General features: G+C 33.1%; 2 protein-coding genes across 5 annotated transcripts in view; one reads left to right on the top strand and one right to left on the bottom strand.

Annotated features, from left to right (window-relative positions):
* Window positions 1–26,427, top strand: part of LOC145967258 (BTB/POZ domain-containing protein KCTD3) — a 62,993-nt gene that overhangs the window by 19,907 nt on the left and 16,659 nt on the right. The gene's annotated exons all lie outside the window — the stretch shown is intronic.
* The window catches only part of LOC145967255 (uncharacterized), a 38,250-nt gene that overhangs the window by 6,786 nt on the left and 5,037 nt on the right, over window positions 1–26,427 (bottom strand). The window contains exons 2-6 of one of the 4 annotated variants that reach the window (XM_083091961.1): window positions 25,755–26,055; window positions 22,424–22,515; window positions 6,452–6,558; window positions 5,355–5,656; window positions 3,628–3,805 (exon numbers count right to left, since the gene is read on the bottom strand). In XM_083091961.1, coding sequence (XP_082948087.1) covers window positions 3,628–3,805; window positions 5,355–5,656; window positions 6,452–6,558; window positions 22,424–22,515; window positions 25,755–26,055 — 980 coding nt within the window. The other 3 variants (XM_083091960.1, XM_083091962.1, XM_083091963.1) reach the window with 3 other exon arrangements.

The raw sequence follows: 26,427 nt of genomic DNA, 5'->3' as shown, positions 1-26,427 counted from the left end.
GTTGATATTAGTGGCTGCGATAAGTTTGCATTCTATAAGTACAATTGTTTATAGCAACGCTTAAGAGAATCGATACTAAAGGATTGCTTAATGATAGTATCTACTCAAGAGGATCTACTGTCGCAAAATGTCCCAAAATACTGCTTGCTTATTCGAAGATAAACTACGAAATCGTGCGAACGATTTTTCATTCACTAAACGTCTCACGTGCATTTTCTCGATATATAAAAAATCTTCAATTTTACTTGGTCTCTAAACAAAGAACTCTTTTCTTTCATAAGTCTATTGTCAGATACTCTCAATGCAACGAGCGAGCTCGTCGTGTTTATGGAATTAACTTTATTTATTTATTTATTTATTTTGGAAATAAATCTTTTTAGTAAAGAAAATGATATAAAAGAATACATGAATATAAAAAAATTATACAAACTAGAATTGTAGATTCATAACGAGATCTAAATAATAGATTAATTAAGGTATATTTAAAGGTAACAAGACACGAGCAAAAGAAATCAATTCGATCAGAAAGTTTACCGAGTAAGTATAATCGATTCAGTGGTTTAAATTTACCATATGAATTATAGTGAAGATCTTGAAACAGTCTTTTATTTTTAAATGATCTAATTAGAATATGAAATTTTATCTTTTTTAATAATGCAGGAAATAAAATTATTTAACAACTTAACAAGAAATAATATATCATTGAGTCTTTCTTTTAACTAAAATTAAAATCTTAAGATTATTTAATAAATAAGTGATCATAAATAAATAAACATAATTATGACCTGAGAGAGAGAGAACTCATATATAAATTTATCAAAGTAGAAATTAATTTTACTAAGAAAACGATGTTGTTCGCTCAATTAATATGATTTAATTGATATGACATCTAAACAATTGAAGCATATTCTAGTTATTGATAAGTCTGACAGAATGTGACAAGTAAACAATGTAATAATATATTTTAAAAAAGATATTAATATATATATATATTTAAAATATTTACATGAGCGAAATATAAAACCCAGTTTTTATAGGCATAATTTGAAATTAATTATATATACTTGTCAAAAGATAAATCCAAACTAAATAAAATGTCCAAATCACGAATAGAACCAACATCTGAAGGGCGACATCAAGTGTATACTCATGCAAAAAATGTCTCTTTTCGATAAGATGAATGACGCACAAAATTTATTATTAGATAAATTAAAATAAAAAAAATTAAATTAAAAGAATAGATATATTTTAGACTATGATTCAAGGCTAATGAGATCTTGAATAATCGGGAAAGAGAATGTATGGAACGATGCCCTCCACACATGGACCAGTTAAACGAAAATAACTCTCATGCCTCTCCGCCGAGAAATGAATTTTGAGCGAACGGTCTCTCTTTTTCAGACATCGTATAGTGAAATCGACGTGTATACGGTGTCTGTGAGATAACACAATATTATACATACACACTATACATACATACAAACGTGGGCCCGCTGAATATTAAACGTCTCCCCGATAATAAACCGAAATGCTATTAGCAATTCAATTAATTGCCGATAATCAGCGGTTCGCGGAATATTCCGCTACGATTAATTATACATGTCGCTGGATCCGGCTAGAAGTATTCGCACAAAACAGCGCTGTGTGTTTCCCGGCCAATTATACGGATCGCGGCGGATCGACTCTTCCATTTCGGCAATTAATTGTGATGAGTCAAAAGAGGGAAGACGCGCCTTCTCTCGATTAACGTCTCTCTACGTCGCGGGCTCAATTACGTCAATTTCGTTTACGATTTATTCCGAAGCGATAGAAGGGAAAAATATCACGGTGATATAAACGAGTCAAAATAAACGATGACACGGATAATATAAATTTCACGCTTTTTATTCCAGATTAATTCGAAAGATTTTTCGAATGTAATACATCGTTTAAAAATCATATTTTCATTACACGTTATTGTATCACAGTTTCAATCCAAACGGATTATATAGAAATATTTAAAAGTTTAATAGTTTATATTCATATTCGATATAGATAGCCACTGAATTATATCATGTGTTAACATTATTTTATTACACTATTTTAAATTCTAATTCTTTTCAGTTTTAATTGAAAAAAAAATGACATTTTTTACTCGTAGAGATAAAAATATTACTATGTGTAACGCAATTTTCCCTATGTGCTTCATCTAACTATTAATAGAATTTTCTACGGGAAAATAGTATCTCCCTGGTAAAATAGCGACGATGATGATTCTTTTAAAACTTTGTCCAATTCGCGAATGGACCGACATTTATTTCTCCAACTAGGAGAAACTGTCATAAAGACAATCGGATTCAAATACCTCTTGGAAAGAAATCTTTCTAAGGTAATGCTATTGTGAAAGATTAATCTGTCACAAAGTTTATTCTCTAGATCAGAGAGACTAGGAGTTCCTAAATATTTTTCTAGCATGCTCTCTACAGATCTCAAGTCTTAACTATTATTAAAAATGCATTAACCTAAATAACATTCGTCTAAAAATGAACTTTTATTTTGGTGCATTATTTAAATTATTATTCTCCAGTGTGTTTAAATATTTAATAAACCATAATAATGACTTAAAAAACATTGTTTACGAAAATAATTACTAACAAGAATCTTTTGTGTTCATATCAGTTCGATTTATCGATATTGGAATTCTTAGTAATTCTTTATTAAATTCACTGATATTATTGTCATTATCAGCAGCGAGAAATATTCACTTTCAAGTTATATTATAATGAAAAGTGTTATATAAATGATGTTCAACAGACGCGCAATCGACGCTATGAGAAAAATATTGGCGCTAGATAGTGGCATCGATTATGTGTTGCTACTGTCGCAAGTCTACTACAAACTTCTTATTTACCGCTTCTTATTTCTCGCGTCACTACGCTCGTTTCTATCGAAATTTAATCTCCGCGTCTTAGCTCGCCTGGAAAAGCATTTAAACCAATTATATTCAACCTTGGTTTCCCATCGTAGATGGGAATAATTTCACGAATCTGGCGCAGATTTCTTCCTTAATAATTGACGGAATTTAGGAAAAGACGGAGCTTGGAGAAGAGGGCGATAGAAATGGCTGTGTGGCTTTTCGTTGTAATTCAACGGCTAAAGATTGCTTTCGAGACGATCCGAATAATTTTTTCTTAACGAGGCAATCTCATGGAATCAAAGCTGGGAGAACGCGAAATAAATTAATAAATTGGTAATAGCCTATCGTAATTGACTCTTTTAGTACACGCTGGCTGACAAGAGACTCGCACTATAAAAGGATCAATTAAGCAATCGTCGAATCAGTCGTTGGATTTCAATCTATGCGCGAGAGAACAGGGTGCGGCAACAGAAAGGATATTAAAATGGAGGGTTCGAGATCAAAAGAAGGGAAAAGCGAGTTTATAATTTCCTCGCAAAAATACACACGGCGAAACGCGATTTACGCGGGCAGAATATTCCCGGAAGGAAATCTTTTAACGTCAATGGAACGTTTTAAGATCGCGAAAGTTGTAAAGAAAAACGGGAAGAGAATTCGAATTTAAAGAGAACGATATATATACATATGTAAAGGGGAAAGATCAAAAGAAAGAAAGACTGACATACACTTACTGGCAAGCATGACGGTAGTGGCATTTCCTCCGAGTGCATCTTTCAACAACCAAGTGAGAGAGGAATCCCTATAAGGGATGTATCTTTTGCTTGTCCCACTTCCTGTCGAGCCTCTCTCAACAAGTGCGGATATGACGTTTCCCAAGGCCACGAGGCTCTTGTTGATATTCGCGCCTTCCTATAAACGGTAGCAAGAAGATGATAACGTCAAAATGTCAGAATTGAAATTATTAACAATCAAAGAATTTATCTCATTTCAAACTCTAAGAATATACATTCGTCTCAAATTTACAAAAATAATTTCAATAATTATTTGATTTCATAATATAAATTGTTGTTGAAAATTATTGTTAAATCAGATTATATAGCGTTCTGGATCGATAACATCAGGCAGTGAAACAAAAAAATCGGCAATTGTTTATTCATAGAAATTTGTGTTTAACCCTTTCGTAACTCCGGCTTTCCCAAAAGAAATATGTTTTATATGAAGACAGTTCTATAGGTTTTTGGGGGTGCAGATTCTAAATTTACCATCAAAATTTAAATTTAAAATGGTAGATTCAAGATGGCGACTATGAAAAGCTTAAATATCAATATATTTAAAATATGAGCTTAGATTTTATTTTTTTAAATATATATTATTGTTTTTTCCTGAATATACACACACATGTTCGATTCGTAGCGTTATTATACACTTTTTTTTCAAGCGGCGCATCTGCCGCGAGACTTGGATGCCCGTCGCACGCGTCGTCTTATTTTGATTACACATAAAATATTATAATATTTGTCATAACAAAGTTGTAATCACATTTAAATAAAACTTTAAGTTTATATAATTGGCGCATAAATTTTATGATTTTTCGATTAATATACGGTTAAGCTTCATTCTCTAAAAGTTTGATTTTTCGCAAAGTTTAAATAATTATATTTTATTGTAAACATTATATTTCAAAGTGCGCGATTTTTTTACATGTAGCTTGAACCTTCTTCTTTAAAACAAGCCAAGGTAAAAGTCGATAGGATTATTTGTTTAAAAGTTATAATTTTTTTCGTAGGTGGGACATATATGTCCCGGAGGTACGAAAGGGTTAATGTATGACTTTTCATTTAACAGAAACATACTTTCACACGTGAAACATCACAAGCGATGATTCTCGATTTTCCGCGACATCTTGATGATTCTTTTCGTATTTTAGAAGGCATAGTCACACACTAACACGGACACTTAATCAAAGGCTCAAACTGTACATTGCACATTGATTACAGAGCACAAATATATCTAGTTTATCCTGATAATTTCTCTCACATATTATCCTTTAACGTATTAAATCTCGAGATTAAAAATATATTTTTATACTATTTTTATGATTTATATCTTATTTACGAATAAAATAAAAATTATTGACAGACATTAAAACACTGATATATGTCGATAGATCGAAACATACATGTATCTTGCCTCGTCGAGATGTAGAAATAGGAACATTTCAATAACACGATAAATTAACGCGGCACTTCTTCACGCATGTTTTACGTTAATATTTCCGCGAGTAAAACTCTCCGCCGACACGATTAACCGCGATGGCGGCCAGGAGGAGATTGATAACTCGACGAAGCTCTATCCATCCGTCCATTCGACCCGCGCGAATATCGATTTTCATCGCGCGAAATTCAGCTGGCGAATATATCATTCCGACGAAGGATATTATTTTTAGGGAATGACTCACCTTCAGTCGATGAACGCCGCCGCAGGTGGCCGCGCTCTCGCTGCCCGCCAGATCAACCAGGTGCAACCTGCTGCCGGCGCGCTGAGTAACGTCTTGTCTCCCGGAGGACGTGATGCTGTCACCGTCAGAGGGACGTTCGGCATTGGCCGAGCCTTGTTCCCGCGTGAGATCGACGGTCAGTAGAGCGTGGCTGCGGCTGCTGCTGGGATTCTGAAGTGTCGAGGCTGTCTTTCTGGCCTTCGTGCCCTTCTCCACGTATGACATCAACGATTCCAGATCGCGGACCACGTGGCGCGTTAATCCTGGAAGAGACAGGATGTTTGACGAAAGAAAAAGATGATGAATGGTGAAGGAAGGGGAGGTCTAGATAAAAGGCCTATCGCGACGTGTCAATTAAGTTTTATTGTTGGAGCGGTGATTACGATAGTGAGTGAAAGAAAAATACTGTAGATCGGTCCAGAAGTTTTTCAAGAGACACCGAAAGATTTCAGAATTTGAAGTTCCATTATTCAAAAATTCAAAAATCCAAAGATCCAGGAATTATTTCACCTCTTTAGAGTTTGAAGATTCAATTATTCAAGAATTCAACAAAATTGTAATAGTTTAATCAATTAAAAACTTAAATATGTATTAACAAGAGAATGATCTTGTGATAAATTTATTTCTATATATATGAAGAAATCATGAGACCATATTATAGAGTAGAAATCGCTAGAGATAATAAAATCCTATCAATTTTAAACATCAAATTTTACAAATAAATATATATATTCCCTTACGATATTTTATGATTTATTGTGTGAAAGAAGGGGTATTAATAAAGCTGCAAACGTTACTCTCGCGAAATTAATGATACATTTAATACGACATTCGAGATACAATGTTTAATATACTACTGTATTTATCTATTTTATTGGACTGTAATATAAGCGAGGCGAAGAGATATTACAGGGTGAAAGGCGGCCGTGCGGAGAGAAATAAGCGGTGAAGATTTAAACAGCGCAGACTTGGGTACACACTGAATAAGAAGACCCTCGAGAAATTTTAGCCGACGTGCTCGGTAACTCGACATTTCACGGTAAACGCAGGCGAAGTACCTTGAACGTAGGGCCCTAGTCGAGGATGTTCTCGAACTCGGAGCCGACTTGCGCTCGTCGACGGTTGTAAGAGATCCCTCACCCTCTCGTTATATATCTCCAAATAGCTGAAACAGATATAATTTCAAAAGGACTCTCGCATATACAATTAATGTTATTGCAAGCGATTATGTGTGTTATTACATTCTCTGAATTTCCTTTTTCATTATTAATTATATCTAAAATATTGAAAGCATATCTCAATAACTGTGTGAGAATGAATTGGTTGATTATCGATTCATTATAATTAATCATTCATCAATATTCATGTAATCAATCACGTATAATGTTATAATAAGTAGGCCAAAATGTACACAAAGCTCGACTGTTTTATCAAACGTCATAATCACTTGAAAAAATTACACATTTGGGATATAAAAAGTATTATCGATTGAAATAAAGACTCATGTAAAATGTAATAGATTGTAAGCAATGCTTTTGCTATTAGGGCAAAAAGAATAAGAAATAATCAAAACTGTCATCTCACACATATCGTTAACACTATCTTCTTAACAAGACAGAATTTAAATCGTTATATTAATATGCATATCCAGAAAAATATTCATCAATCAATTAAAGATGAATCTATTGACTATCGGGATTCATTATAATCATTCATTAATATTTATATAATCAAGTACATATGAAAGAAAAAGAAATGTTTATAATAAATAGCACTAAAATTTACGCAAATGTCAACTGTTTTGCAAAATATCATGATTACTTTGAAGAATTAAACATTTGAGAACAATAAATATTATCGAGTGAAATAAAGATTTGTACAATAAATTGCAAACAACTGCTCTTGAAGTAAAAAAAAAAAGAGAAATAATTAAAACCGTCCCACAAATCGTTAACACTATTAAACCAACACTATTTTCTTCTCTCAGCAAGATCGAATTTGCATCTTGTCGGTTATAAATACACGTAAAAAAAATTCGTCGGCCAGGTACATAGACTCGTCGATTCTCAACAAAAGAGAGAGAAGAGGTCTCGAAACGCAGCGTGTCGCCGATGAACAAGAATGCGAAGCGTTTCGAAGACGAAGACGAGCGCGAGGAGATCTCACATACGACGACACGTGAGTGCCACGTGCGAGGAGGCTTCTGCGGATCCTCTTAATGTCATTATTTGTGCCGTTGCGCCCGCGAAACGTTCGCACGTGCGCCCGTAAATCGGCTTAACGACGTGATCGGGCAGCCTCGGTCACGTTCACCAGGTAAAACAACCTTTCTCTTTCTTCCCCTTCATCCCTCTTTTCTTCCTTCTCGTTTTTCTTCCTCGATTACATTTCTCGACGCAACAGAATCGACACCGAACAGACCCGTGGCGTTGGTTCTAACGTCATCGACGATATCGCATTGCGATTGCGTGAATGATGTGTTTGAAAAAAATGAAAGAAGTAAATTTAGGATTTGTTACATCGAGCAGAAAATTATTTAAAAAATTAATCTAATCAACTAGAAAGCAACTTGCTTAATAAACTTTGTTAATATAACCCACTTATTATTAGGAATTACCCAGTTATTATTAATATAATCCACTTGAAAATACAGAGAAATTTTCTACGAAGGAGATATATTATAACCATTTGTTTGCAATCTTAATAAAAAGAAAATATTCATTTATATTTATATTTATTTACAAAAATATTTATTTATATAATCAAACAGAATATTAAATATATTTTGATAAAAAAAGATAAAATATGCATAGTTAAATGCATTCCTAATAGTGGATCGTGATTTGTAGCTTATTTTCGCATGGTATGTATCTCGCGAGTCTTTTTAAACTTACTGTTATCTCCTTGAGGATATCGGATCTCTTGAGGGAAAATCCGTATGACACAGACTCCTTCGAGAATATAATACCCGAGCGACATGACGGCAAAGTTCGATAGCCGATACTTAATGAAAATTAATATCCTACATTGAATTATTGCTAATCGATGGTGTCTAATCCCGCCGTTCTCCAGAGAAACTATCTCGTTGTTTAATTTACTCTAACAGAACCATTCACGCCTTTCACGCTCATTATTTGTTGTCGACATTGATCGAAAGCATGCTGTCTTGAGTAAACTTTCGCGTAATAATTTTCCAACGGCTACGATTTACTTAGCATTAGATTTCACTTTTCAAATAAAACCTAAAACATTATTGTATCGGGCGTTATGAAAAATGTACGTTTCGTTTAAGAAACCGTTCGGATTTAGCTCGTCGAAACAGTTTCGCGTGCGAATTTCATCCCCCACCGTCGACGGGACGTGCGAAAACTTCGCCGAGGCAGAGATCGGCGCGCACGTTAATTACTGTTAATTAATGATATTCTCGGGCGCGATGGGGAAAACGCGAAGATCATTTATTATGAGACCTAAACTTTTCGAGTGTCCTCACACATCTGCCGAAACGGGGCTGACGAAGGAGCTAGTTCTCGCGAAAACGGCCACTGCTGGCGTTCTCTTTTTCGTGTCTGGCGAATATTACGCCACCTTAATAGGAATCGATTTCGCAGCCCCCGAATCTGAAGGACGGGAAAACCTTCGGTCGTGAGGGAAGGAATCGTCAAGCATCGAGCGACTTGCCTGTCGCGCGATATAATCCTCACTCCTCGAGCCTGGCGTTATCAAAAAAAAAGAATATTCGGTGCGACGATCTATCGCCTGTGCATTAAGATTTCTTTATTCTATTCTAAAGATAACATCGTCAAAGAATAAAGCAATGTTTGTTAGTAATTTTCTTGCTCTTTTTTTACTGTCACACAAAATCTTACGGTAAATTCGCTAATATTTCATTTTTTCAAGATTAATCTCTTGGAAAATTATATTTGGAATTCAATTTATGAAAATTATCGGATAAATTAATATCGTATCTACTAACAATACGTGAATAAAATATATGCAAGAAATTAAATTTATAAAAAGATTGCATAATTTTAATCCGATGAACAAGAGAAAATATTTTTGGGAGGAGCAGTTTTTAAAAATACGATTTATGCGTCGCTTCGTCGATGAGCAGACACAAGGGGAAAGGGAGGGAGAGACAAAGAGACAAAGGGCTTCCGGCTCCGAGCGGCGAGAATGATAAAGGTAAAAGTTGTAAGCTTCAATGAGCAGAATGCTCGCGATAAAGACGCTTCCGATCACCCTCGATAGTTCTATGTGTAAAAGGCCATAAAGAGCTCTCAGAGTTAACTGACCTGGGTCAACGTTTCCCGTACGCTCCACTTGCGTTCGCGTTAGTTGTGTGAGATGGACATGGCCAGAAATTTTTGGGTAAAGCTTAATTTAAAAAAGAAACCTTTTCGAGATAGTTTTCCAAGAATTTTTTTATATATGTATATATGTAATTTTATCCGAATTATCCGAATTAAAATTACAAGCTAGGAACATCAGCATATATTGACTTTTTAATTATTTACCTAATTTAAAGTCGATGAAATTTAATGAAATTTCTTTGACAACATCCGGATATATTTTTATCGTATTTTTACGATTTATTTTATTGTTTGAAAATCGGATAAAAGTAAACAAACAATATCCGATACATAAACGAACGAATAATCGATACAAACAGTTCGTTATTGAGGTGCAATGGTTATTCGAGATAAATCAAAATAAAGCACAGCTCACGGACCACGTAATGTCGGTATAATATGAATTTGTTTAATTATTAGTTTTTTTTATAGCTCGCGGACATGGAAAATGACTTTGTTCTCTTATTTGCAATGCAAATGCGTGCAATTTCGTATGATATCGTAGCACGATAACGTAGCAGTAATCGAAGAATAAATACAAATGTCCCAGTTACGGTCAGTCTGTCATAAAATACTTCTAACATACAATATTCGCGCAAAATATAATTATATTCTACTATATTTAACTGTGTTGTTTTTGAGCAGAAGAAACTCGTGCACTTTTTATAAAAACCGATATCAATCTCTTTCATCGTTTTATGTGTTACATATCGGTCTTTTTCAGATTACACGTAAATCTAGTAATGACAAAATATCTCATTAACATTAATATGAAAAATAAATTCTTTATGTTGCAATACAGATAAAGGACAATATGTCTGCTTAATGAACGTTAGTGATGATCATACATTCAACGAAATAATGTATATATCACGAGTATCATCTCCAAAACAATCCGTTGAGTGCACCCATCGATCAACAATTATCGTCATTAGGCATTGACATTTAATGCGCGTCTAAGTCGCGTCCCACGTGATATAGCATGCCGGTCGGCTCTTTCCGTCCGCAATGAAACGGTAAGCCATCAAAAGCTCCGCATTACTTATGGCTGATTGATCGATAGAGCTTTCCCTTTCCCGCCCATCCTCCCTTTGCGTGGGTCTCTGTCTTTCCTCCTCAGCTTTCTCACTCTCGACGGAGAGCTTTAATTCGACTCGGAGCGCGTTTTCGATTACCACCCTGATCATTACGCGATCGCGACCGAATCGCAAATTCAATTCGATCCGTTTCTATTTGCCGGATTGATCGTCATTTAGAGCATGCACCGTTCTATTCGAGAAACGAACGCACATTGGAAAAAATTTTGCGATTTCTACGTTTAAATAGAAGGGTTGTTAAATTTTTTTTTCCGATAGACGCGTCATTTGAAAAAGGCTTTTCCTTTTGTTGCATTAATATTTTGTAATCGCATGTTATAAATGCAGAATTTATTCTGATATCAAGTTTTCTTATACAAATTTCTTGTTTTTAACAAGCATAATAAATCGAATCTTGTGTAAAATTTCAATCTATATAAAAATTTGTTTATTAAAAGCAAATGATTTTTTAAATAAAAAATTCTAAAATTTAATTAGAACGTGTTCACGCTAATTATTAAGAAAACGTTCTAATTAAATTTTAGAATTTTTCATTTATTATATAAGAATTATATTCGAATATCCAAATTATATCCGAAAAAGTCTGTTATTCGGATAAAGAATCCGCTGTAGCGTCTATCACGTTTCGCGAGATATGTCGGCATGCTACATGTATATCTAATGCGAGCCTATTAAACTGATACAGGACAAAATATTATAAATAACGTATGTTATAAATAACGTACATTAATTAAGAGCTTTCAGCTGAAAATTTTAAAACAGTCTCTCCTCACATATATTCATAAGTATAAATTAAATATTCGAAAATTTAGCGATGTAGAATATTATCTGTGATCCGCAAAAGAGCATAACATTTTCTATTTAGTTGTATTTTACGCCAGTCATGTGAAACGAATACATTATCATCCTTTTAAATAATGAATATTACCAACGCGAGTTCGTCGTCGCATTATGGAAATAAAGCAGAATATAACGTTCATATCCATCAGCAGAATGAAAGAGACAGAGAAAGAGAGGAAGAAAGAGCGATCGAGAAATATATCTTTTATTAATTAATTTTTTTCGGATATTTTATACGCGAATAGAGATTTATATTTTTTATTTTAAAAACGGAGACTTCATTATTAAAATAAAGAGTTAGAAATCCCATATTGCTCCTTGCCATTTGTATTACAAACGGAATAGAAGAGAATGAATAGAGAAATTCTTACTATTATTAATTTTTACTTAGTTAGACATTGATTGTGTGTCGGATCGATCCAAAATTATATGCTCCGTTCCGAACAATTCTGCTAAAAATAAACAGGCCGATTCAATGCTTGTCTTGCTGAATAATCAATTTGTTCTCAAACAACATTCTTCGCCTCTCAAATCGCCATTAAATCGAATTATATATTTTGCAACGTTTTTTCTGCACGTAGGAGGGAAAAATATGCGATGTCAAATCTAAAAATAGAGGATGAGAAGATAAAATACGACGAGAAGAGTATAATAAAATAGATTTTTAGCGAGAACGAGAATTTATTGAACAAAACTGAAACAGAAAATGCAAGTCTTTCGAATCTATCGCGAGACGAAATGTCAAAAAGAGGACGCGCGCGATCTCCCGAAATCGATGACAGGCCGCGTGACAATTTCCGAACGAAACAAGTGTGTTATAACGTATCGACGTTTAGACATGTGTCGGCCGTAGAATATTGTTGTTGCCTCGTAAATTTAATTATACCTGCACACTTCCAGTCGGCGTTTATTGACAGCCACGATATTCGCTAATAGGTATAATTAATTACACAACGAAACGTGTGTGTCAAATTGCCTTTTCCTCTCCTCCCTTTCCTCGTGGGACTATCTCGTTTGTCTCTGTATACATTTATCTATATATATGTATATATCATGATTGTTGTTATGTTTATGTGCATATGTATTCGGCACATAATAATGAAAGTACGAATGTATGGAACGTGCTCTCGTAGATGAAATGGCCTGATCATCGCTTGGAAAAACCGTAAAAGTAGTTAATTAGTTCCTCGAGCGAGTTGCGGCCGTTGATAAATGTATATAAATTCATTTCATACTCAGCAAGGTCAAGCTTGTATGCGATCTTACAGCTTTATTCAGTTCCTCTTTTAGATCATTATGGAATATGTGATTTGATTAATAAATTTTACTTCATAATTTTTAACCAAAACTAGAAAAGATGAATGGATACTCTAAAAAATACACAATATTTTTTTCTCTCTTTCTATAAATCGTAAAATGATTCAGCTGTTTCTTTCTTGTCAATATAAAAGGGACTTGTAAGTTATTAATATTTTTATTACAGTGAATTTCAATTTCTTCGTGAAAGCCACAAAAGCTCTGTATAAAAAATGCAAAAATTTATATCGGCAATCAATAAGCAACTTCAATATTTATAGATTTTCCGATTTCATTGTGCCAACCGTTGGTTATCGATGTAGTGCTCACAATGAATAAAATTCGCTCGAGCCTTCTTCGCTCTTTTCTTTCACCCTCTCTTTCGTTACATCCCCTTCGTAACCCCTTTGACTTTTACCCCAATGAAGAAATCCCTCGGTCGCTAAATCCATTAGCTGCCATTTTTGTTATTTTCCACTTTGAACATCGGTCTTTGCAACGCTCTACGTCTTAATTCCATGATTCTATTCTCCTTATCCATCCCCCGCTCAAAATAAAAGCCTGTCAATTAGTAATGTGTCGATAAAATTATACAAGTTGTGTAAAATATGCGCATCGATGATCTCTTTCATGTCATTATCTATGCATTATATTATCTCTCTTTTATTTATGAAATTTTTTTCATATGAATAACTTTCATAAAGATCGTAATAAAAGAATAAAAAAGATTAAAACCATTAAAAAAGAATAATGAAGATACTGCATGGGCATGCAAAAATATTACCAATTAATATTCTAAGTAATATAACAACAATTTTCTTTTTTTCCTTTCTCTTATTATTATCAATTTCTTTTCACAATCTTCTTACTTTTTCATTCATTATCTTTCCCATCCTCTTAGTTGGCTTCGTTTCTTTCTTCTTTTTAATTCTTCAAGTTATTCAGCTCAATTTTTCTTTTTCACAGAGAAAAGCGTGACAAGAATAAAGTTCGTGATGGATTCAGCGCTTTCGGATTGCACGACTGAATTTTATTTATCGAGAGTCTTCGCCATCAGACGCGTCGTCTCCGATTTTGGCATAGACGACAGCGCAAATCCATGATCCGACGATCGCCCACGTGTCGACAGGAGCCGTGAAATTCGATGGTCTCGTCTATCAATGGAAGATCCCACGACCTTTGGTGTAGGCCAATATTCAGCGTCGTGTGATTTCACAGCAGCTTCGAGCTCGTCGTTTTCACGAGACGTATCGCTTGGTCTCCTCATACGCGAGATCGCGAGGATTCGATATTAAAATAATTTTTTTTCCAATTCAAAAATGGAACTCGTTGAAAATATTATAAGAAGATTCAATATCTGAAGTAGAGTCTCTCTTGATAAAAATTCGCAGATATAAATTATGAAGATTTACGACCAATAATGTGAGCCAAATGTTACGAATATAGATACCATTCAATAATATTTCTATATTTCTGCGGAAGTTGTATATGTGATTCAGTTTATACAATTTTCGAGCACAGAATCCTGATAGCAAAGCAAATATTCAAAGATCCGAGGAACCGTAAATCTAGTATTTCAAAAGAGAAGACAGCTGCTCAGTCAAAATACGATACTGTAATTAAACACGAAGTTTTAGGTATCAAACACGCAAAAGTTTTCTACGAACAGATCTACGATCACAGGTACGAAAATTTTGAAGAATAAAAATTTTATAATATGATTTGAATTAAGTTACAACATTTTAAAGAAAACATCAAAGAGTTTTTTCAAGATTCTAACAATTCGATTTCTAAAATATGTTTGAATTTTAATCTAAATGCTCTAATATTGGATACAAAGCAAAGATTACTTTCATCACTTTCAGATACTTGAATTTATTTCATATATAGCATTTTGCATATATAGCATCGTCGCACACATCGAGATCATCGCATTGGAACATTCCTTTCGCAAAAGATGCACATCTATAAGCTCGTCTGTTCATCTTCAGGATGGCAGCTTATTTATACGTGTTGCGTGCAACACCTTCTGCGCATCGTCAAGTCGCGAACTAGTATCTGTTTTATGTGTACGTAGATATTTGTATCCGATTGTGTATATGTGTGTGTGCGTGTATGCAAAATGCTATCGCGTTTTACCGTTTGGATTCACGAGATCATACCGCCGTGATATCGCGCCATCGCCGCTAATATCCAATGATACAGGCAAAGCCGAATCGTATCCTTTCGCCGATATGGCGAAATAACGTGGCAGAATTCTTTCTCTCAAATACATTTTTGTTCGTTCCAAAGAGGCCCGACAGACAAATCTTTTCTCGGCGGATTTAAAAATGAAACATTGAATTCATACGTATTTATTTGTTCTTGAAGAAAGATATAATTGGCATCGCAAGAAAGTTTGGCATCGATATGGAAAATAATAAAGGGATACGAAATTAATTATATTAGAAAATTTGGTGCGGCTTTTTCTTGTCGAAAAATAAATTTTCTTAGTTGCCTAACAATTAAAGCTATACTTAAAGAGAAGAGCAAATATGTAGTATATAATATTCCAAACTTATCTTTATTGTTTGGCTCATTTTTAAATATTGTTACTAGAAATTAAATCGAGAAAACTCATCATTATTATTATATAAAAATATCAAAACAATTTTTTTTTAGTTAAGAGCAAATCGTATAAGTAAAAGTTGTAATATTCTTTATAATAGAATATTCTTTTTTATACTAGTTATGCTAATAACTTATCAAATATAATATAGAAAAATTTAATTTAATTCTATAATATAGTATATATATATATATATATAATTATTGTCATTCGCAGATATCATCTTCAAATGCAGTATAAAAGCGTTAACATCCATGCATGCAGAGAGATAGAGAGAATGAAAAAGAGAGAGCTAATATTTATCGCATAAAATATAGTATAATTATTGCCATTCACAGATTTCATCAGATGCAGTGTAAAACCCGTTAATACCCGTATGTGCAGACAGATAAAGAGAAAGAGAACGAGAAAAAAAGAAAAAGAGAGAGAAAGAGAGATCGTTACAACATTATTTCTCATCCGTCAACTACACTCGCGATACGTTTCACTTGGGCTGTATTGTTTGATGATTACGGATGAAGCTTTATACCAATCAATCACGCTTGACGGGTACATTGGGCAGCTGACTCGAGTGGGTTAATGCGTCCATCGATTATAGATGCGCGTTTCAATGATGAATCCACGTCAGAATCGATTGCCGAGTAGTACTGCGTGGCTGTAGGAACGTGAACACACATTTAATCCGCGACAGCGGATGTGATATTTCACAATGACTTCCGGCTCTTTTTCAAGTCGGAAGCCCGCCGCGTCCCCGATTTTTCACAAGCACCGCGACCTGCCGATATATCGATCGCAATTACGGGAGACGCCGCGTACTTTACACACAACGCGTCGAACAGTCCATTATCGCGACGATTAATTCCGATGAAATATCGGACCCGGTAATTTTGATCCATCGCCATGCGAGAATATCGCGAAAAATAATGCAAGCGCATCCACCAAACTATTTGTAGACAAATATTTATATATATATTATAAATAAATATTGCACTTTATATACAGGGTGTCAGGGCAATCTCTCTCCAAAAAAGGCTCTTGTAGCTTACCTCGAGAGCTTCTCAAGACACTAATAAAGTATTTTTTCATCGAGTACTTTTCGAGTTATGAGGCTTGAAATAATTTCTTAATTTTTACATAAACCATAAAATATCTATTAAAATATTCATTTTTCGATTACCTTATCTTAATACTTTTATGTATAAAATAATGAGAGGAATCAATTGGTGTAAAGAACATAATTGGGAAAAAAAAATAATTCCGAAAAAAAAATATGTAATTGTTAATTGCAAATTACATATTTTTTCTTATTTCTTATTCTTTTTTACCAATTGATTTCTCTTATTATTTTGTACATAAAAATATTAAGGTAAGATAATCGAAAAATGAATATTTTACTAGATATTTTATGGTTTATGTAAAATTAAGAGATTATTTCAAGCCTAATAATTCGAAAAGTACTCGATGAAAAAATACTTTATTATAGTGTTTTGAAAAGCTCTCGAGGTAAGCTACAAGAGCCTTTTTGAAAAGAGATTGCCCTGACACCCTGTATAATTTATATATAATATGTATGATATATAAAGTGCGATATTTGTTTATTTAAGTTTTAATAAATCCTGCACTTAGAACCCACATTTTTATAATGCGATGATACAAATTTGTGAATTTGACATTTCTTTTATTTTAAGAAATAACATTCCTCTTTTGTTATTTTTCATCCAATGGAAAACGCGAACGTTAAAGTTTCTGAATCTATTTTGTAGCATTCTCGTTAAATTTAATTTACCCCTAAACACAGTCGACGGCAGCAAGTAGAAATGGTTCGAATGAACTTTCTTGCTCGACCCACTTAACGATTTTACGTCCGGTCGCTGACGGGCCGATGGAATCGGCCTCAAAACGAGACGTAAGACTAGTTTCGTTTTCTCGTGTTAAACCAAAATATCAATTTCTGATGTATAATCGACATCTCACGATGATTGATATGTATTTTTCTTTTAGCGAAATAAAATTTCTCACGGATTTTCTCTCTATATCATCGATTTATATGCTACCCTTAAAATATAGTACTGTATTTTACTGTATTTTATATATCTTCTATATATTTTTTTCTATATATATAATATCTATTTATTTATTTATCGTATATATACACAAGATTTATTTTATTATAGGATTTATTATACACTATTTTAGAGAGTATAAATCTAACAAGAGTATAAATCCAGAAATAAGAACGAGATTGAATATCGAATATTTTTTCCGATTATTTTAATTATCGAACGCGTTTATCTTTTATACTTTATCCCTCAAACTGATCGTTTGCGCGCAGCATAAAATGCTTCGCTTAATTGTCGAAACAAAGAGAGAGAAATATTAAATGATGTAACAGCGAACGCGACACGAATTTATCTGCGAAATTATACGCGTGCAATAACGATGATAAAATAAAATTATTTATTTTTTATGTGATTTCTCGAAAAATATCATAATACAGCGATAATATGTAATTTATTTCCACGCATGTACTTGATGACTGGCACATAAACTTCATGAAATAATAACAAGAAGATTATCATTATAAAATATTTATGCTTCTTTTTATAAGGTTATTTATTTTTCTTTTGTGCAATATGGTAAAAATTTTCTGTTTCACATGAAACACAAGTGACAATAGAAATAATTTTATACATATTTTTAATAGAGATTTAATAGAGAAAAATATTAACATGCAAACGAATCTCGCGGGCTATCTTCATCTCATTCCGCAAGGATCGTACGAAAAAAAAAGAAAGAAGCTCAATAATCGAAGTGTAATCGATTTAAGAAAAATGTATCAAACCTAGAAGGCAAAGGTAAATATCTATCAAAGCAATATCTATCAATTCAAAAAGGATATAAATATATATTTGAGAATTTTCAAATATATATTGGTTCAAAGAATCAGAAAATGAAATTTAAGAAGCTAAGTGTTTTCAAATCTACGGAGCCAAAAAATCCTGAAATTCTCGAAAAGTCTAAAATTTAAAACCTAAATGATATTCTAGAAATTATAAAATATAAATTTAAATATTTAAAAATATTAATTAAATTACATATTAGATTAAGAATAATTCAAGAATATTCAGACATATTTATCTGAACTTTTAGTTTCAAAAAATTCTAGAATTCTATAGATCCAACTCGAAATTTGGGAATTTCCAATTCAATGGCTCCAGAGATGTAAGGACCACAGAATCCAAGGATCTAGTGTGACTAAAAACTAATGTGTCGGCAAGTTGGGAAAGTTCAGGAAACTAAACTTGCTGCATCTTTCGGCGAAAATGCGCGAGACATACAGGAAACGGAAATTCGACGGTGCACATTTGAGTACATTCTTAGTCTTACCCAACTGCAACGAGATTGCGTCCGTCTGGGATTGCGAGTCACGGGGCACTGAGCTTGCAAGACACATCCAGGCCAACAGACCGTGCTTGCAAGCCTCGCGACTCGCAAACTCGACTCTACGTCTATCGTCTCTCCCTTCCACCATCACCCGTCGCAACCCTTCACCTTATTCATAGTATTTTCTTTTCTAAACTCTCTTGAATCCTCAAGAAAGTTGAACGTTGAATTGTCAGATTTTTTGTCTTATCATAGACTTTTATCATCTTGACATCTTAAAATCACGTCAAAAATGTAGGGATTTAAAGCACTATTTTTTCAGATATTATGCTGTTTATGACATTTAAGGTTGTCGAATCCCCTCAAATTTTAAGCTTTTCTCTAAAAGCTTGAATAAAAAATATTAAAGCTTTTGGACTTCAAAAATTTTATAACATTCAGATCGCCGATTTTGGCGAACACGCACATTTAGAGGATTCGAAAGTATTGACAGCCACTTATCACAATCAAATCGCAATTAGCTTGTCTCTTCGCTCGCAACGCGCAATCAATTATTGAAAAATTGAATTTATGCCAGCGCAGTTTTTACAGCTTTTTTTCAAACTAATCCTCGTTTTCATCTAGCTTCGCGTTTAACGACTGCCAAAAATACACGAAGTCGAACTATCCATTTATTCGCGTCACGAACGGTACGCAGTGTGTCTCGGCGGATTTTTGTCGATTGGCAATTATCGCCGAGCGATTTGTTCCTGCGAGTGCGCGAGCTATTTCGGTATACGATGTGTGTGAAAGCGATTAAAGCGGAATAAATAGTAAATCCGGACGCCGAAGGCGAACACGCGAAACGACTTTTGCAATCCCGCAGCGATTTTCGATGCAGTATCAATTTGTCATTATTATACTTGCGGGGAGAGGAAGAGAAAGACTCTCGCCGGCAATTCGTATTGTAATGCGAATTAACCTTACAAATTCGCGATGGCGATTAGACACGACGCAATGATCGTCGACACGAAAGGAACTTAAAGTTATCGATGATGAAGGTTCAAAGGCGCGCCTTGATTGGCGGGCCTTGACCGAAAGCGTCGATTTTTACCGACATATAGAGTGATCGGAGAAGGCGATTTGATTTTGATTCGCAGCAACTTTAATATTTTCACGCGTTATTATGGTACGTATAATATCAAATATTCCATTATCATAGTTGTCACAATTCAACACACGTAACAATATATTTTAATTTCACCAACTTTTCATGGGAGAGATGGTGTATTACATATTTATGATTTTTTTTATAAAATATACCTCATACAAAATAGAATTATTAATAATTTCGCTATTCGACTGTGTCTATATATCTTTTTTTAATTTTAACATGGCGCAATGTTGGTAAAAAACGAGATAACTAAATCACATTTAGTTTGACATCCGACAAAAGATTTTTGATATTAATAACAATTTTGTGTTGTTTACACACATAGTTCTATAAATATCACTGCAGACCATGCCACGTATACGTTTGAGTTTCGTGACTTTTCGATCATCCTGTATCCACATTTCACGTACGTGTGTATTCACGCGGTGTTTGCGAGCAAAGGGTACCATGAGAGAGGGTGCTGATTTTCCCACAGTTATCAAGACGCGGACAGGTTATCGGCGAAGGCTATCTGTTCGACTCGCAGCATGATTAAATTTTCCAAGACGCGGTATATGAGAGAGAACAATGACAATATATCGTGCCTGGCATAAATATTAATCTAGGATCGACAACAGATATACATTACAACGTTTATTTATAACTTTTAAAACTTTTTGTGTAATTGACAATTATATTATATATCTTATCATACATTTATATATTTATTTATATATTTATATATTAAAAATTTATATCATTTTTCATTAACTATCAATGTGTGAAAAGTTATACAAAATTATATTTTTAGTAAAAAAATCTAAACAAATTTATTTCTCATATATCACATTTATTTGATATTAATCAAAATATTAATATCAGGTTAAAATAATTACTTAATGCGTGAAGAATTGATCCTTTTAAATATTTTTCATCGAAGATATAGTCTTATTACAGTATTTTATATATTTACTGAATTTTTTGCATAAGAAAAGTGCAGATATTATACACAATTTCTATTATGTTGGAAAAAATATGAAAAAGTTTATGAAAAAAAGTTGATCGTGTTCAGACAGAATTAATATATTCGAAAATCCGAAGCCACCGCAGTGGCCAACAATACGGAAAATAAAAGAATGCAGATTTCATCGAGGTTGCAGCGAAGTACGACGAACTTTTGGTGGTAAAGGGAAAGGCACGTATTATGCGGTTCACAAGTATCTTCCTGAGTATGTACTTAGTACAAAGTATCGAGATACTTTGAGCATTTTAAGTGATCGGAAAGTTCCCTGTTGATGGTATCGAAGAGAAACTTGCAATTTTCGTCGACATTCTTATTATGTTAGCCTTAGATATTAGATTATCCAGAATTATTACAATTTCTGATAATAACGAAAAATATAATGATATTTCAACGTTGTATATATTTAATTTTTAATAATTATATTGAAATAATAGAGGGATATTATTTTAGTTTTTTATGATGTTGTTAGAATAATATAGAATAGAATTTATCAACCCTAACAGCACATGTAGATACTGAGAATGTTCGAAGAATATCGCAAAAGTATAATGCATATATTCTCAGAACATTCGAGATACATACTATGATATACTAAGTATATATTAAGAATGCCCTAATGTCCGCCTATTTTGATTAATAGTAAATACTGAGAATATCTTGTAATATAATTCATATATGTGATAGAAATACTTTTAATAAATGCAGTAAACGGACACACTATTTCTCATTTTAATTTTAAATAATCTTTTTAGTATTCTGAATCCCAATAAGGAATCCAGAACTAAACTACTAAACAAATAAAGAATTTTAAATTAAGTCAGTTTATTATAAATTAAACTGACTAAAAAGAAAAAAGAAGAAACTTTGGAACTCAAGTTAGCACCAGTCCTTTATATCCATTTCATCGAAAATTAAGTACGAGTTTAGTGGCGTGCGTAGCGGCAAAATGAGGAAACATATGCAATATTATAGAATATCCTGAAAATATATGAGAAAGAATATACTAATACGAGATATGCAAAGTATATTCTGAGAATATATGAAAAATAATATACAACAAGAGATGTTATGAGATTATTCTCAGTATATTACATCTATAACGTATATTTACAATATGAGTATAGAATATTCGAATGATATCATGTGCTGTTAGGGAAATTAAATCACGACGCGATGTCGCTTTTTGACACAAAACGAGGACATTTAGCTTTGAAGTCGCGAATTTATGTTACAAACTTTGCATGTGTGTTTATATATTTCACGGATAATTGAAAAAGTTTTTGTCGAATAATACACTTACCTCACAGTCACGCGATAAATCCTGTCATAGCCATTTTCCTGTCCGATTTTTGAAAAAATTCCTTCGCACAATCGTGGAATGAGTCCTGGATCCTCCTGAAAAAAAAAACAAAATTTAATCTAATTAAAGAATTACTATGAAAAAACATTTGGTCGCAGATTTGAAATACTCTTTAGTTCATTGTAATTTTACTCCTTATATAAGGATATTATGTAAGAGAAAGAGAAAGAGAGAGAATAATAAAAAAAGCTATAATAAAACGTAAAAGAGAGAAAACTTTTCATTGCTTTTACAAGATTTATTTATTGTTAGAATTATCAATTCTAGATTAAGTAAATTATCTGAGTGACATTTCTACAAAATATAAAGCAATTGAATAAAATATGAGAAAAAATCAATACAAAAAAAGAAAGTTTTTGTTCTCTGAACAGAACAAGGATTCAATTGATAAAACCTATTTGAATTGGAAACAATAAGTAGTGCCTTAACAGGAGTCATATCCATTTCCAATGTAATGCATTATTAATCAACATTTGCGAGAGAAAGACAGAGAGAGAGAGAGAAAGAAAGAAAGAGAGAGAAGGAGAATAAAAGAGAGAGGTTTTTTTTAATAATTGAAACCCTATAAATGAACGTGTTGTACGACCACAATACAGGCTGCGCTTTTAAAACGTTGCATCTCTTCGCATCCATTCAGATACGGCCGCTGATTTCACGCGAATACGTCAATACGGATGCCAACAGGCAATTTAATTAAGCGCTATTCCACAAAAACAGATTCAATTTACTATTTAAAATTTTCGGGACGAAAAATGGAACATTGATTTGCTTCTACAACGAGAATTCCTCCTTTCCTCTCTTTTTCTCCCTCTGCCTCTCTTTCTCTCTCATTCGTTAATTAGACTCAGTGATACAATATGATAATTTCGGGAGTGAGGTATGAGAGAGAAGGAGGAGAAGGACAACCAATAATCAGGTTGATGCTGTTCAAACTTTAAATATGCATCGACCAGTTTATGCAAAATGCAAAATATATAGTTTCGCGGGGATGTGTTACGAGAGTGCTAGAGCTGATGAAAGCTAAATATTTCCCGGAAAATTCACCTCGTCGATTTTCGTTTGCCGATACAATAATAAGGCGAGAGAGGTTTTAAGTGAATTAATGCAGCAATTGTGTATTGTATGAGCTAATGGAGTGAGCTTGATTGCATCCAAGATATGAAAAAGTGATTGATATCCAAGTTATTTTACGTTAAGTTATAACGCGTACAAAACGCGCTAAAAAATATAAATTTTTTTTTAAGAATTAATATTTTTTGTTCTTAAAATTAAAATGAAGAAGAATCTAAGATATTTAAAATGAAAATTTTAAAATAAATTTTATTTTTTTCTTATTAAATAATAAAAAAACGCTATATAAAACTATAGTAATTATCAAGAAAATATGAGAAAAAATGATACCAAAATAAATTTATCATAATTCATTAAATAAAATAATAAACCTAATAAAATTTTAAATATTATACATAAACAATAATAATAATATAATTCTTATTAACACGTTGATCCAATGCTCGCAATAAAATGTATACAATCGCACAAACTTGATTATAATAAATTGAAAAAAATCGGAAAAAATTGTATTTCCTATTAAAAAAACCGCGTTTTACTGAAATATTTTCCTGTGTTAAATCTACGATAAACTACATAAAAATTTGAATGTATATGTAGAAAGTCATCAATTTAATCAAAATAATTAAAATTTATGAAACGTTTTAAATATTCATCGATGTAGCTTGTGGCGAATCTGTTGTTGGATGTAACAAAATTTACCGGAGATATTTACAATAAAGTTTATCATATATTTCATCTTTCTATATTTTATCTATTTTATTACTGATTTTTTTAGCATGCCAAATGCGATCTTATTGAAAACGTCTTGATGCTGTTTCGCAGATTTACGGGTTGTAATGTACACATGTATATGAAAAAAACTGTCAATTATGGAAAAGAACACGATATTTTTCTAGATACTAGACGATTAATTAATTATCCAAGCAAATGCGTGCGTGAAAAAAATTGATAAAGTTTGATAACACACACATTTTTCGATGAAATTAATTAACGCATCGGCCCGTCAGATTCGAGTGAAAACTTTTTTAGATCGTAGCGTGTATACATTTTGCATGGATATTTTCGCGGATATTGCGAGTACGTCGGCCCTGATGACAACAGAATGCCATCCGGCCGAAATAAAAGCAAATAGATTGCTCCGCATTGTGCGTGAAAAATAAAAAAATAAAAAAAAAGTAGAATAACGTTCCGCAATGTATTAATAAAACGTGGGGTAAATCAAAATAATTCGACTCGCGCGTGTGCGCTTCGCTTTTGAAAATAATACTGTGTATCAAACGAAACGGGACACCGGCGATGCGTGGAAGGAGTCTATTATGTCCCGTAAAAATGAAAATAAAATGCCAATCAGATTTATTACGAGATAAATCGAAACAATTTGCACATTGTACGTTGACCCGTAAACACATCATCACCGGTTTATTCAGATGGTAAAAGAATTTCCGCAAAGCTGCCGCGCACGAAAATAACGTTGATAAAATAGATATAAAATGCGAAACGCGTTTTAATGGACGAGAGCGTGCTCGAAATCGCAAATGCAATTTTTCACGCATAGACCGTTTCTCTACTCTATCGGATGAAACTTTAATAAAACATTCTCAGAGGGATCTTTTTGTGAAACCGGTCATTCGCATTTTTTATAACAGACAAACCTTCTCAGTACGATAAGGAAGGGGATCGAGTAGTCTCTCCTGTTCTAATAATAAGACTACAAGCATATATATTTTCCGGATTGGATAAAATGAATAAAATCAATTTTTTAAATCTGTTATTTATTTATAGAGATGGCGTCGAAACAAAGGTTAATATTATTAGTATATCGACAAAATATGCAAATAATACTTCATAATAACTCGTAATACACTTATAACTCATTATTTGATGCATATATACGCGATGTGCCGTATTATAAAGTCAAAATAAGCTAAACACTCAATTATTCATACGTCCGATTATCGAGAATCCACATGAGGTAAATTTATAATTAAGCACGTTTAAAATTTGAAATTAATAAAAGTGTTTAAAATTAAATTAACACATTGCATAAAAGCTTTAATTGCATTTTACATTGTGCCTATAAATTAAAACTAAAATGTGGAAATTAAATATCGCGAGGTGGATCATTTATGAATTTCCAATGATTAATCTGCGTTCGAATAAGTCAGCTGAAAATTATAATAAAAGAAGTGTGTGGTACCTTTGTGCCCATCATGGTGTAGGTTTTACCCGACGCACTCTGCCCATAAGCTACCAAGCAATAGTTGTACCCGGAGAACATGACGTCCAGGATGGACTGACCGAGTGTCTCGTAGATCGTCGCTTGGGTGGCGTGATTCTTTGCTGCGGGATTCGACGAATCGAAACAGTAATCGAAAGCATATCTCCGGGTCCTCTCGCGGCTGTCGCCGGCCTTACTCGACGACACCTTCAAATTCGTCAAGGAAATCTCATTCGGCTCCGCGCGGATCACCACTTCGGATCCCGTCAAATTTAATTCCCTGCGTAAATAAAAAAATATATTAATGTATATTAATGTGTTAATATGTTAGAATTTTGAAATCTAATTCTAAAACCATAAAAATCCAAAGAAATTTAAAGTCCAAATAAAAATATCCAAGGAAATTTAAAGTCAAAGAATAGGAGAATAACATAATGTATATCTCGAAATTTAAGAGTCTAGAAATTCCAACAATCTAGTAAAGTCTAAAAGAGCGTTGGCATTTTTCAATTTTAATCTAGAGAATGCAAATGAGAAGTATTCAAATAGTTGAAATCACATTGAAATGACAAAAATTTATTGGGTCATAAGGATTTTGTAAATCAATCTCGGTCGGGACCGATCAAACATGAGAAATAATTGCTAGTATCGT

The sequence above is a fragment of the Camponotus vicinus genome, unplaced genomic scaffold (genome assembly GCF_025532165.1).
Source record: "Camponotus vicinus isolate PSW18456_S1 unplaced genomic scaffold, iyCamVici1.0 SCAF_2, whole genome shotgun sequence".
Classification (NCBI taxonomy): domain Eukaryota; kingdom Metazoa; phylum Arthropoda; class Insecta; order Hymenoptera; family Formicidae; genus Camponotus; species Camponotus vicinus.
This window is presented reverse-complemented; position numbering and strand designations above follow the sequence as displayed.